This window comes from Schistocerca serialis, chromosome 1, assembly GCF_023864345.2.
Source record: "Schistocerca serialis cubense isolate TAMUIC-IGC-003099 chromosome 1, iqSchSeri2.2, whole genome shotgun sequence".
In the NCBI taxonomy this organism is placed as follows: Eukaryota; Metazoa; Arthropoda; class Insecta; order Orthoptera; family Acrididae; genus Schistocerca; species Schistocerca serialis.
In genome coordinates, this window is record NC_064638.1 from 605,019,800 (window position 1) to 605,032,844 (window position 13,045).

At 40.6% G+C, this 13,045-nt stretch overlaps 1 protein-coding gene across 1 annotated transcript; it reads right to left on the reverse strand.

Annotated features, from left to right (window-relative positions):
* Positions 1–9,782: 9,782 nt before the first annotated feature.
* LOC126418642 (piggyBac transposable element-derived protein 4-like) lies at positions 9,783–10,931 on the reverse strand. The gene has a single exon (XM_050085545.1). It carries the CDS (start codon positions 10,929–10,931, stop codon positions 9,783–9,785), a length of 1,149 nt encoding a protein of 382 aa, XP_049941502.1.
* Between the last annotated feature and the right edge of the window lie 2,114 nt (positions 10,932–13,045).

Sequence of the window (13,045 nt, forward strand, 5' to 3'; positions counted from 1 at the left end):
CTCGAGAAAATAGTTAAATATACTTGTCAGAAATAAATATACTCATAAGAAACCATGAGTGGGACAGTGCACAAATGGTTTAATTCGTACCTCACTGGAAGAGTGCAGAAAGTTGAAGTAAGCAGTTCTCATAATATGCAAAGATCAGCACATTCCTCAAACTGGGGAACTATCAAGAATGTGGTTCCACAAGGGTCGGTCTTGGGTCCTTTGTTGTTCTTAATATACACTCCTGGAAATTGAAATAAGAACACCGTGAATTCATTGTCCCAGGAAGGGGAAACTTTATTGACACATTCCTGGGGTCAGATACATCACATGATCACACTGACAGAACCACAGGCACATAGATACAGGCAACAGAGTATGCACAATGTCGGCACTAGTACAGTGTATATCCACCTTTCGCAGCAATGCAGGCTGCTATTCTCCCATGGAGATGATCGTAGAGATGCTGGATGTAGTCCTGTGGAACGGCTTGCCATGCCATTTCCACCTGGCGCCTCAGTTGGATCAGCGTTCGTGCTGGACGTGCAGACCGCGTGAGACGACGCTTCATCCAGTCCCAAACATGCTCAATGGGGGACAGATCCGGAGATCTTGCTGGCCAGGGTAGTTGACTTACACCTTCTAGAGCACGTTGGGTGGCACGGGATACATGCGGACGTGCATTGTCCTGTTGGAACAGCAAGTTCCCTTGCCGGTCTAGGAATGGTAGAACGATGGGTTCGATGACGGTTTGGATGTACCGTGCACTATTCAGTGTCCCCTCGATGATCACCAGTGGTGTACGGCCATTGTAGGAGATCGGTCCGGTCCCAGGTCGACGGGCACGTGCACCTTCCGCCGACCACTGGCGACAACATCGATGTACTGTGGAGACCTCACGCCCCACGTGTTGAGCAATTCGGCGGTACATCCACCCGGCCTCCCGCATGCCCACTATACGCCCTCGCTCAAAGTCCGTCAACTGCACATACGGTTCACGTCCACGCTGTCGCGGCATGCTACCAGTGTTAAAGACTGCGATGGAGCTCCGTATGCCACGGCAAACTGGCTGACACTGACGGCGGCGGTGCACAAATGCTGCGCAGCTAGCGCCATTCGACGGCCAACACCGCGGTTCCTGGTGTGTCCGCTGTGCCGTGCGTGTGATCATTGCTTGTACAGCCCTCTCGCAGTGTCCAGACCAAGTATGGTGGGTCTGACACACCGGTGTCAATGTGTTCTTTTTTCCATTTCCAGGAGTGTATATTAATGACTTGCCATTCTATATTCATGAAGAGGCAAAGTTAGTTCTCTTTGCTGATGATACAAGTATAGTAATCACACCTGACAAACAAGAATTAACTCATGAAATTGTCAATAATGTCTTTCAGAAAATTACTAAGTAAACGGACTCTCACTGAATTTTGATACGACACAGTACATACAGTTCCGTACAGTAAATGATATGACGCCATTAATAAATATAGTCCTCCATCAGAAGCATATAGCTAAGGTAGAATATTCAAAATTTTTAGGTGTGTCCATTGATGAGAGATTAAATTGGAAGAAACACATTGATGATCTGCTGAAACGTTTGAGTTCAGCTACTTATGCAATAAGGGTCATTGCAAATTTTGGTGATAAACGTCTTAGTAAATTAGCTTACTACGCCTATTTTCACTCATTGCTTGCATATGGCATCATATTTTGTGGTAATTCATCACTGAAGAATAAAGTATTTATTGCACAAAAGTGTGTAATCAGAATAATAGCTGGAGTCCACCCAAGATCATCCTGCAGACATTTATTTAAGGATCTAGGGATATTCACAGTAGCTTCTCAGTATATATACTCTCTTATAAAATTTGTTATTAACAACAAAACCCAATTCATAAGTAATAGCAGTGTGCATAACTACAATACTAGGAGAAAGGATGATCTTCACTATTCAAGATTAGATATAACTTTGGCACAGAAAGGGGTGAATTATACTGCCACTAAAGTCGTTGGTCACTTACCAAATAGTATCAAAAGTCTGACAGATAACCAACAAGTATTTAAGAAGAAATTAAAAGAATTTCTGAATGACAACTCCTTCTACTCCATAGAGGAATTTTTAGATATAAATTAAGAAAAAAATAAAAAAACCAAACAAAAGAATTATAAAAAATTTAAAAAATAAAAAATAAAAACAAAAGAATAAAAATGTTGTTATATTAACTTAATTATGTTGTTAAATTAACTTAATTATGTCATATATTGGAAAATTTGACTCGTTCCACATCATTACGAAATATCGTATTCATGATCCATGGAACTAGTATTAATCTAATCTAATCTAATCTACAGTTACTTTTGAGTTACCCTGCTGTACTTTTCATCAACACATTTTAAGTCATTGGGCTAAACTCTTCATTTCCCCCAAATCAACACCCAGAAAGAATTTAACTCAAAGAGAGAACTTACGGTGTCCATATCTTACTTTTCAAGATGCACCCCCCACTAAATCATGAATTGTACTGTTATTAGCGGACAAAATGTATGGCAAATACATATCCCAATCGTTGTATGTCTTGTTCACATAATAAAATAACATTTTTACAATCATTTCATGAACTCATTACATTCTGTCATTAACTTTAGTGTGAAAGGGCATTAGTTCTGCACTTATTAATTTTTAAAAATATTAATTTTTAAAATTATACATACTTGTACATATAAAACAGTAATATATGAGATTTTCCATTAATCATACAGTTTAGATTAGATTAGATTTACTTTCATTCCAATTGATCCATAGTGAGGAGGTCCTCCAGGATGTGGAACATGTCAGAAAAACAACAATACACGACAAATAATTACAACTAAAACAAATAAGCTAATGTACCATTCCACAGGTCCCAAGTGGAATGATCGTCATTTTTTAATGAACACTAAGAATCATTTTACAAATGCTAATGCACTGAATTTAAAATAAAAAAGTTTTTTATTTATTTATAAGGTAATAAACATGTAATACAACTACTGTAGTACTTATTTACAATGAACACATTACTGCACTGAAATGGTGCAGAAGCTAGATTATACTTACACACACACACACACACACACACACACACACACACACACACACACACACACACAAATTTTCAATGAACACATTACTGCACTGAAATTGTGCAGAAGTTATGTTGTACTTATACACAAATCAGTTGGTTTTACTAAGAAATTCATCAATGGAGTAGAAGGAGTTGGCCACCAATAAATCCTTTAGGCTCCTCTTAAACTGAATTTCATTGGTTGTTAAGCTTTTTATGGCTGCCGGCAAGTTATTGAAAATGTGTGTTCCTGAATAATGCACACCTTTTTGTACAAGACTAAGTGACTTTAAATCCTTGTGAAGATTATTCTTATTTCTTGTATTGATTCCATGAATTGAGCTGTTGGTTTGAAAAAGTGATATATTTTTAATGACAAATTTCATTAAGGAATAAATATATTGGGAAGCAGTAGTTAGTACCCCTAGTTCCCTAAACAGGCTTCTGCAGCATGTTCTTGAGTTCACACCACATATAACTCTTACTGCACGTTTTTGTGCCCGGATAGCTTTAGCTTGGCTTGATGAATTACCCCAAAAAATAATCCCATATGACATTATGGAATGAAAGTAAGCATAGTATGCCAGCTTTTTCATTTTTATATCCCCTATGTCTGACAAAATTCGCATTGCAAACAGAGATTTGTTAAGACGCTTCAGCAGTTCTGTGGTGTGCTCCTCCCAGTTGAATTTATTATCAAGCTGTAATCCCAAGAATTTAACACTGTCCACTTCTTCTATCTGCTTGTAATCGTTTGTTAGCATATACTCATGGGACACCCCTTACAAGTTCTGAACTGCATGTAGTGCGTTTTTTTCAAAGTTTAGTGACAAAGAAATGGCTAGAAACCAGTGATTAATGTCAACATATATTCTCTTAAACTGAATATTCTCTTAAACTGAATTTCATTGGTTGTTAAGCTTTTTATGGCTGCTGGTAAGCCATTGAAGATGTGTGTTCCTGAATAATGCACACCTTTTTGTACAAGACTAAGTGACTTTAAATCCTTGTGAAGATTATTCTTATTTTTAGTATTGATTCCATGAAATGAGCTGTTGGTTTGTCAAAGTGATATATTTTTAATGACAAATTTCATTAAGGAATAAATATATTGGGAAGCAGTAGTTAGTACCCCTAGTTCCCTAAACAGGCTTCTGCAGCATGTTCTTGAGTTCACACCACATATAACTCTTACTGCACGTTTTTGTGCCCGGATAGCTTTAGCTTGGCTTGATGAATTACCCCAAAAAATAATCCCATATGACATTATGGAATGAAAGTAAGCATAGTATGCCAGCTTTTTCATTTTTATATCCCCTATGTCTGACAAAATTCGCATTGCAAACAGAGATTTGTTAAGACGCTTCAGCAGTTCTGTGGTGTGCTCCTCCCAGTTGAATTTATTATCAAGCTGTAATCCCAAGAATTTAACACTGTCCACTTCTTCTATCTTCTTGTCATCATATGTTAGACATATACTCTTGGGTAACATATACTCTTGGGTATATTTTTATATAAGTACAAGGAGTAAATATTTAAGATGCCTAGTCTTTTGAAGCAGTTTCTTCGTGTTTTTCTTCTTAATATGATTCTGACAGCTTTATTTTTTTTAAATGTGAACACCCATGATAATAGCATCATGACTTACAAAAGGCAACACTAAGAGCGTGACTGAGGCTACTGCCACTGTCTCTGCTGTCGTTTTGGTAACTGGAACCAATACAAAATCGCATGAAAAATGCTCAACAATGGACAGAATATACTTGTTTACCTGCAGAATGGGTCCCATAATGTTGAACACAATAATCTAAAATTACTCCAAGGCTTCAGGCAAGGTTTGCAACAGTAATTGTGGCCTGATCTACAAAACTTTCACGATAACATAACCATTCAATATGTTCTTCAAATGTTTGTGAAAAGACAATGATACTGTCTAAGTAAGCCAGACATGTGGTTTGTTTCACGCCCCTTAACAATAACTCTGCAAACTACTAAAATGCACTGGGTGCTTTCCTCAAAGCAAATGGCATTCTAAGAAATTCATACAACTCTGAGAGCCCTAAAAATGCTGTTATATGCCTGTCTTAAGGCACAACAGGAAATTAAGGATATTCTCATTTCATACACTTTATACACTGCTTGATATAGCACATAAGTGATAGTTTTCTTACCATTAACAGGGTTTCTGGGCAAAATTATTATAGATGGGTCCCAGGGGCTAGATGATGGCTGAATGATTCTGGAGTCTAAGTACTGTTGAATACTTTCTTCCACCACTGATAGGAGGTGATAGGGCACTTGATACCATTTTTGCACTGTCAGACCAGCATTCCCAGTGAAAATTTCGTGGTATGTCCTGTGTTTGGCAAGTATTACCTCTCCTAAGAAAGTCATGCAGATTCCTCCAGCATCACATACGAATATAAGAGGGTTGAATGAAAAGTAATGCCTCCACTTTCATTAATTGGGTTTGGATGGGAATATTTTAATAAATCAAATTCAGAAATAATTCTTAGAATGTGATCTTTAATTACCAATATTCACTTTTCCACATAATCACCAGCCAATTGGATACATTTCTGCCAACGATGAACAAGTTTTCTGAAGCTGTCATGGAAGAAGTCGACACTCTGTTTCTGCAACCACAGTCTCACAGTTCTCTCAACGTCTTCATCAGAAGCATAATGGTGTACCCCAGATTGTCTTTTATTATCAGCAACAGATGGAAGTCAGACAGTGCTAAATCTGGACTGTGCCAAGTGTGTACGGTGGTGAGATTCAGTCTCTGAAGTTCTGCTGTGGTGCCATGTGAAGTGTGTGGTTTGCCAAGCAAAGCAATAATGTGACCCAGACGTTCTTGTGAAATGCCAATAGTGCTTACAATTTCTGAGTGATACGATGATTGTCCTGAATCAATGAGTCAACATTTTGCTTGTGAAACTCAGTGGTTGCTGTCACAGGATGTCCAACTCTTTGTTTGTCATGCAGGTCAGATGTTCCTGCCTCAACATCTTTAAATTTACTTACACAATGACACACAGTGACTGCACATTACTTAAATCGCATTGACCAACCATCTATGGAGGGTTCCATACTTTACACTGTAACAACACAACCATTCAATGCTAAGGCTTCATGCCAACTGGAGCTGTAGAGAAGAGGCTACAGAACAAGCCAGTACCTGCCTCATACCAATTCTGCCAACTGTTGAAGAAGGTGGAGCCATTACTTTTCAGTCAACCCTTGTAGAAGTCTTTGATTTGATACCGATAAATGTGACATTTTTTCTTGAATGCAATTTTTATGATGTTACGTGACTGTATAAACTTCCCCATGGGTAATGACTTCTGCTTCCTATTCTTTTGAAATTTTTTAAAGGTCTTCATGTTCACCATTGACTGTAGAGACTGTTTATGTCATAACTGCAATTTTAGCATTAAGGCTGGTGGTGCTGGAAATAATTTTGGTTCAACACATTTCAAACTTCAAAATCCTTTGAGATATATGCATTAATCATCAGAACTGAGCCTTTTCACTGTAAAGAATACAGCAGCATTGAAAGGGCATGAAGGTCTGAACATCATAAAATAAAGTAAATTACGTGAAATATTGCCAGTGTTCACATTCTTACATAAACTGCAGTAAATTGATTTTATTACACACTGTTTGCAGTGAAAAGGCTCTGTTCTGATGATTATATGTACACATGTCAGAAGATTTTAAAGTCTGACATGTGTTGAAGCACAGTCTTTTACTGTGCCATTTCATAATGGCCTTAAGCTAAAACTGCAATTGTGAAATAAACAAGCTCTACAGTCAATGGCAAATATGATATTCTACAAAAAATTCAAAATTACTGTGAAACATATAATGGAGCTGTTTTTTTTTTTTTTTTTCTTTCCCCTCATAATGTAATAACTTCAAGTTGAACAAATATATTTCAAGGAAGACGCAATACATGAAAGTCACGGATCAAGTAAACAGAGGAAGAGGTGTGTACACTTTAACAGTCAAATCATAACTGAGTCCAAGTCCAGTAGCCACTGCTGCATGGCTGGCAGACAGTGCCGCATGTAGAGGATGTGCGTAAATGTGTGGCAGCACTTTGAAAGATCGGCGAGTCACAACACTTTTCCTCCCTTTGAATTTTTTGTACAGGTCTTGATGGAGGTGGCCTGTAGATTGCTAACGTCTATAGGTGTTGTTTGACTGGCCGTTAAGTCTCGAGGAGGAGGCTTCCCGTACGGACGGAAATGTCCCCGATGATAACGGGTCGAGATGACAGGAGACATGAGGGTCGAATCTGCTGGGGCCCCATGCACCAATCAGCCCATTGTGGCAAGTCCGGTTGTTATAAAAGGAGACATGGGCAATGCGTCCACATCCGTAGGAGAAGGAGGCGAGTAGAGTTTCTCTGACAGATGATGTTCATCTGGTTCCTGCATGGGCACGTCTCCTGGTGGCATCAGTTCTTGTGCTGGCTCCGATATGATGGTGAGAGGACTGCGTTGTGAGTAATGAGAGATTCCAGTATCCCGAGTGTCAGGTAGAGCCGCAGGTGGTGTAGCGGCATCCGGAACAGGCATTGCCAGCACACAAGGACGAAGCTGGTCTGAATGACGCATTGCAACACCCGTGCACGTCTGGATTTCATACAGGCGTTGGCCACAGTGTCGTAAGATGCGGCCAGGACTCCATTTTGGCCGCCTGCCATATCCCCGTACTCGTGCAAGGTCGTCAGCAGTGAACTGGCCAAGCGAAGGCACCCGCAGCCGTGAGGTGGAAGGCCGCAGAAGATGAAGTAGCATGCGGGGCTGTTGGCCATGTAAGAGCTCAGCCGGGCTGTGATTGCCCATGCGGGTGAAATCGTAAGAAGCCAGAAATTGGAGAAGCACATCATCAGCAGAAGAAGTCAGGATTCCTCGTCTGAGCCTTAAATTTACGGACCAGTCATCCAGCGTCACCGTTTGACTGTGGATGGAACGAAGGGGCTGTGACATGCATGACACCGTGACGGGCACAAAAATCCGCAAAATTGGAAGAGGCAAATTGTGGACCATTATCAGTAACAAGGGTAGAGGGAAGGCCTTCCAAAGAGAAAATGCGAGCTAGAGCATTGGTGGTTGCCGCGGTGGTAGGCAACGTACAACGGACAATGAAGGGAAAGTTAGAGAAGGCGTCAATAAGGAGAAGCCAATAAGTACCTAAAAAAGGTCCCACGAAGTCAGCATGAATACGCTCCCAGGACTTCTCAGGTGAAGGCCACAGTGACAAAGATGCCTTCGGAGCGGCGTCCTGTGATGCACAAGGGCCGCAGGCAGCGACCGTGTGTGCGATTTCAGAGTTGATGCCGAGCCAGTACACATGACAGCACACCAGAGATTTTGTGTGAGAGACACCCCAGTGCCATTGGTGAAGGAGGTGTAAGACCAAAGCATGCAAAGACGCAGGTACAACAACACGCGGTGAAGCATTGTTGGTAGAAAGGAAGATAACACCATCCCTATCCGTGAGGCGGTAACGCAAAGCATAGTAGTTCCACAACAGATCAGAAGTCTTAGCAGATGGACGATCTGTCCAACCCTTCTGAATACAGCGTAAAACCCAGTAGGGGGTAGGGTCAGAACCCGTAGCAGCTGCCAGCCGGTCCTCGGTGATGGGGAACCCGTCCAGAACCCACTGCTCGGCAACACCCAGGTAGAAACACAACAGTTCATCCCTATCGAATGCCAGATCAGGACCCATGGGAAGGCGAGACAGTGAATCAGCATTTGCAAGTTGAGCTGTCAGCCGGAAACGAATCTCATAATTGAAACGAGACAAGTAAAGAGCTCAATGCTGGAGGCGGTGTGCAGACTTGTCGGGTAGTGACGTTGATGGATGAAACAAGGAAACAAGTGGTTTGTGATCTGTAACAAGATGAAATTTGGATCCATAGAGAAAAACACCAAACTTACAAAGAGCATAAATAATAGCTAAAGCTTCTTTTTCAATTTGAGAATATTTTTGTTGGGCATCCGTGAGCGTTTTGGAGGCATAAGCAATGGGTTGTTCAGAACCGTCAGATAAACAGTGCACAAGGACTGCACCAACCCCGTATTGAGAGGCATCCATGGCAAGAACAAGATGTTGGCCAGGTTGATAAGTAGCCAGGCACAGGGCCTGTTTCAGCATAGTCTTCAATTTCTGGAAAGCCGCATCGCATGACGCGGACCAGTGAAAAGGCACATTTTTATGCAACAGGTGATGCAACGGCTGAGCCACCGAAGCAGCAGACAGTAAAAACTTGTGATAGTATGCCATTTTGCCCCAGAAGGCCTGCAGTTCCTTAACACATTGCAGTCGGGCCACAGATACTACTGCAATCCCTCAGAAGTCATAGACTTTTGCGCCTTTTTTACATGGCTCCTGACCAAAAGGTAATGAAGGAAAGCAAAACTTTTTAACTGATGTGTGTGTTATCATCCTATATCTAAACATTTGTTTAAAGTTTTTGTAAGATATCATATATTTACAGAATTATTATATTTTGAAAATTAGATGATTCAGAGGTAGAAAAAAAGTTTGAAATTGCAAGAAATCAGAATTTATTATAAAATAAATGTACAAAATTATTTCATTGAATTTTTACAACTCTTTTCATTGAGTAAAATTTGTCTTTGTGTGATATTGCTTGAAACAGTCAGGTAGACACAATCATACATTACATTCTTCACACCACCATCTCGTCTCCCTTCTCACTCGTTTGCCAGTACTCCGTGCGCCCTTCTCAGAGCAAACAATGCAATATCTTGATGCATATTTCTTGCTTGTTGTCGATGGGACGTGAGTGGGGAAATGCCTTGCTGTTAGCCTGTTTGCTGCTGAACCCTGCTTTTCATTTTCATTGAAAACTTCGCCGGATTTCTCCAGTATTTGTTTTCCCAGGTTCACCATAAAAGTAAACAAGCTGGTTCGTTTGTGAGAGACAGGCCGAAGTTTCTTGTACAGAATGTAAGAATTGACCACGCACATCATAAATACATGAAGAAATACCTTTTTCCACCATTTCATTGTTCGTCGTTGAAAATAATAGTAGGTCACCAGCTGATCTCCATGATCAACACCAGTTTTATTTTTATTATAATCAAGTATGAGATCAGGCTTCAGTTTTTCTACCATTCCAGCCTTGGATTTTGTCTTAGTAACACTACTTGTCATTCTATGTTTGGTAGAAAGGGCAAACACATCCCTAGTATCTTTCCAGTGAAGTGCTAGCACGGAATTTTTTCTCTTGAATACGATTTCACCTCTTCTTAGTTTATTCTGTTTGAATTCCTGTGGTAGGCCTCTTCTGTTTCTCATTACTGTGCCAACAGCAGATGTGCCCTCATCAAACAACTTTTCAAATAATTTTACAGAAGTATAAAAGCGGTCCATGTACAATGTATGACCCTTACGAAGATAACTGTTGCACAAACGTAGCACCACTGAATCTACACTGTTGTCTTTTTCACCTGCACCAGTGTATACTTCACAGTTCAAAACATATCCTGTTGCTGAATCACTTAGAATGAAAAATTTTATACCATACCTGCTCGGTTTGTTCTTGATACATACTCGAAATCGAATTCTCCCTCTGAATGGACATACACCTTCATCAACTGTGAGATTCTCGCCAGGAGAAAAACTGTTCTTGCTTTTCAGTACAAAGTTATCAAAAAAAGGTCGGATTTTGTGTATAGGATAATGGTTTGGTTGACCCCTTCGTACATAATTGTCGTTGTTATTTACATGAAGCATAAAGTAAATTGACCTAAATCTGTCTCTTTTCATGATTTTTGCAGGTAAGGAGGAATCTAGCATTAGGTCATTGCTTCAATAGTCTGTAATATTTGGTTTGTGTACAAGGCACATGTGAATAATTATAGCAAAAAACTGATACATCTCATGTAGCTTCACAGCAGACCAATTGGCCCAAAGCGACCTGGAAGTTATTTTATTTTGCATCCGCAATTTTGGAAATTGTTGCTGCAGCGTATCGGTTTGTTTCTGTCTTTATATTTTTGATGACATTTGCGTCAATAAAGACGCTCCAACAGTCAAATTCAGTGCTTTCGGCGCTCAAAGGTGCCAAGACATTACTTACGCCTTCAAAGAGCGGTAATTGTTGTAGGACATCATCATTTACCCATTCAACAACGTTGTTTTGGGACTGCTGTTGTTGTATTCTGCCTCTGCCTTTTTGAATGGGAGCTTCACACTCATCTAATACGTCTGATGGCTCATTTTCATTTTCGGACCACTCGTTGTTACCTTCGAAATAAATGACATAAGTCAGTGAAACTGCCGAGATTATAATTGTGATTCGTAAACACAATGACTGACCATTATAATTACCATCTATTTCAGAAGAACTATTTTCAGTTTGAAATCCATCATCGTCAATTTCAGATCCAGATTCTTCCAGCAGCCTCAGAATTTCCTCTTCAGTCAAACTGTCCCCCATTTTACGACAAACGTTTGCGATAAAGACAACTACATAAGCACACTGCAAGAGTGAATGTGCGGGAATTGTTTTGGCGCCTTTTTTCAGTGACATAGCGCTTAGAGGATGCAGGAACACCATCTAGCAGTTGTCCGATGTACTACAAGACCAAAACACTCAACTCCAGATGTCACTGCACGGATATAATGCGCCGCAACCTGAAATAATAATCGAGAAGGCGGCGCTCGGAGAATCTCCGAGCGCCGACTGTTACGGCAATAAATGCGCGCTCGTAGTTTCTACGGGCAACGACCGGAATGTGTTAACAGATGTAGGGTGAGGAAGGGCATGGATTGCAGTGACAGTTTGCTGAAGTGGACGAATACCATCCCAAGAGAGTTGAAACCCCATGTACGTGATAGATGCCTGAAAAAATTTGGATTTCTGAAGATTACACTTAAGACTGGCAGACTGTAAGACATGAAAAAGTGTGCAGAGATTTTGAAGATGTTCGTCAGTGGTGGAACCAGTGACAACAATATTGTCCTGGTAATTTATACACCCAGGGACAGTGAGCAATAATTGTTCCAAGAATCGCTGAAAGAGAGCACAGGCGCTGCAAGCCCAAATGGCAACCATTGGTATTGATAGAGGCCAAAGGGCATGTTAAGGACCAGAAACTGCCAGGAAGCAGCGTCGAGAGGAAGTTGATGATAAGCTTCTGACAGGTCAAGTTTAGAAAAATACTGGCCTCAAGCAAGTTTAGTGAACAATTCTTCATGTCAAGGCATAGGGTAAGTGTCGATAAGGCATTGAGCATTTACAGTGGCTTTGAAATCGCCACAGAGACGAATATCACCATTTGGCTTAGCAACGACTATGACAGGAGAGGACCACTCATTGAAAGTGATAGGAAGCAAGACCCCTGAAGCAGTCAGACGATATAGCTCCCGTTTGACCTGATCACAAAGGGCCACAGGAATGGGCCGAATGCATTGGCCATTAGGCTGAGCAGTGAGTTTGAGCGTGACATGAACTTCAAAGTCATTTGCATGGCCTAACCCAGGAGAAAAATGGGACGAAAATGTCATCGACAAGGAATCCAATTGAGCATAAGGAATAGCATCAGAGACGATATTGACAGAGTCATCCATGGAGAACTCAAAAACACGAAAGGCATTGAAACCAAAAAGATTCTCTGCATTACTGTGGTCGACCACAAATATAGGAACAGTGCGAATGACAGATTTGTAAGATACCTCTGCATTAAATTGTCTGAAGAGAGAAATCTTCTGTTTATTGTAAGTCTGTCATTGCCTAGTGACAGGTGACAGGATTGGAGAACCCAACTGAAGATACGTCTGAGAATTGATGATAGTGGCAGCAGAACCAGTATCCACCTGCATGCGAACATCCCGACCAAGGATTTGGACAGTGAGAAATAACTAAATTTTTTATGTTTGCTGGAAAATTATTGAAGATGAGTGTTCCT

Coding starts and splice junctions, on each gene's coding strand:
- LOC126418642 (XM_050085545.1), bottom strand. CDS start 10,931: ATGCTAGATTCCTCCTTACCTGCAAAAATCATGAAAAGAGACAGATTT.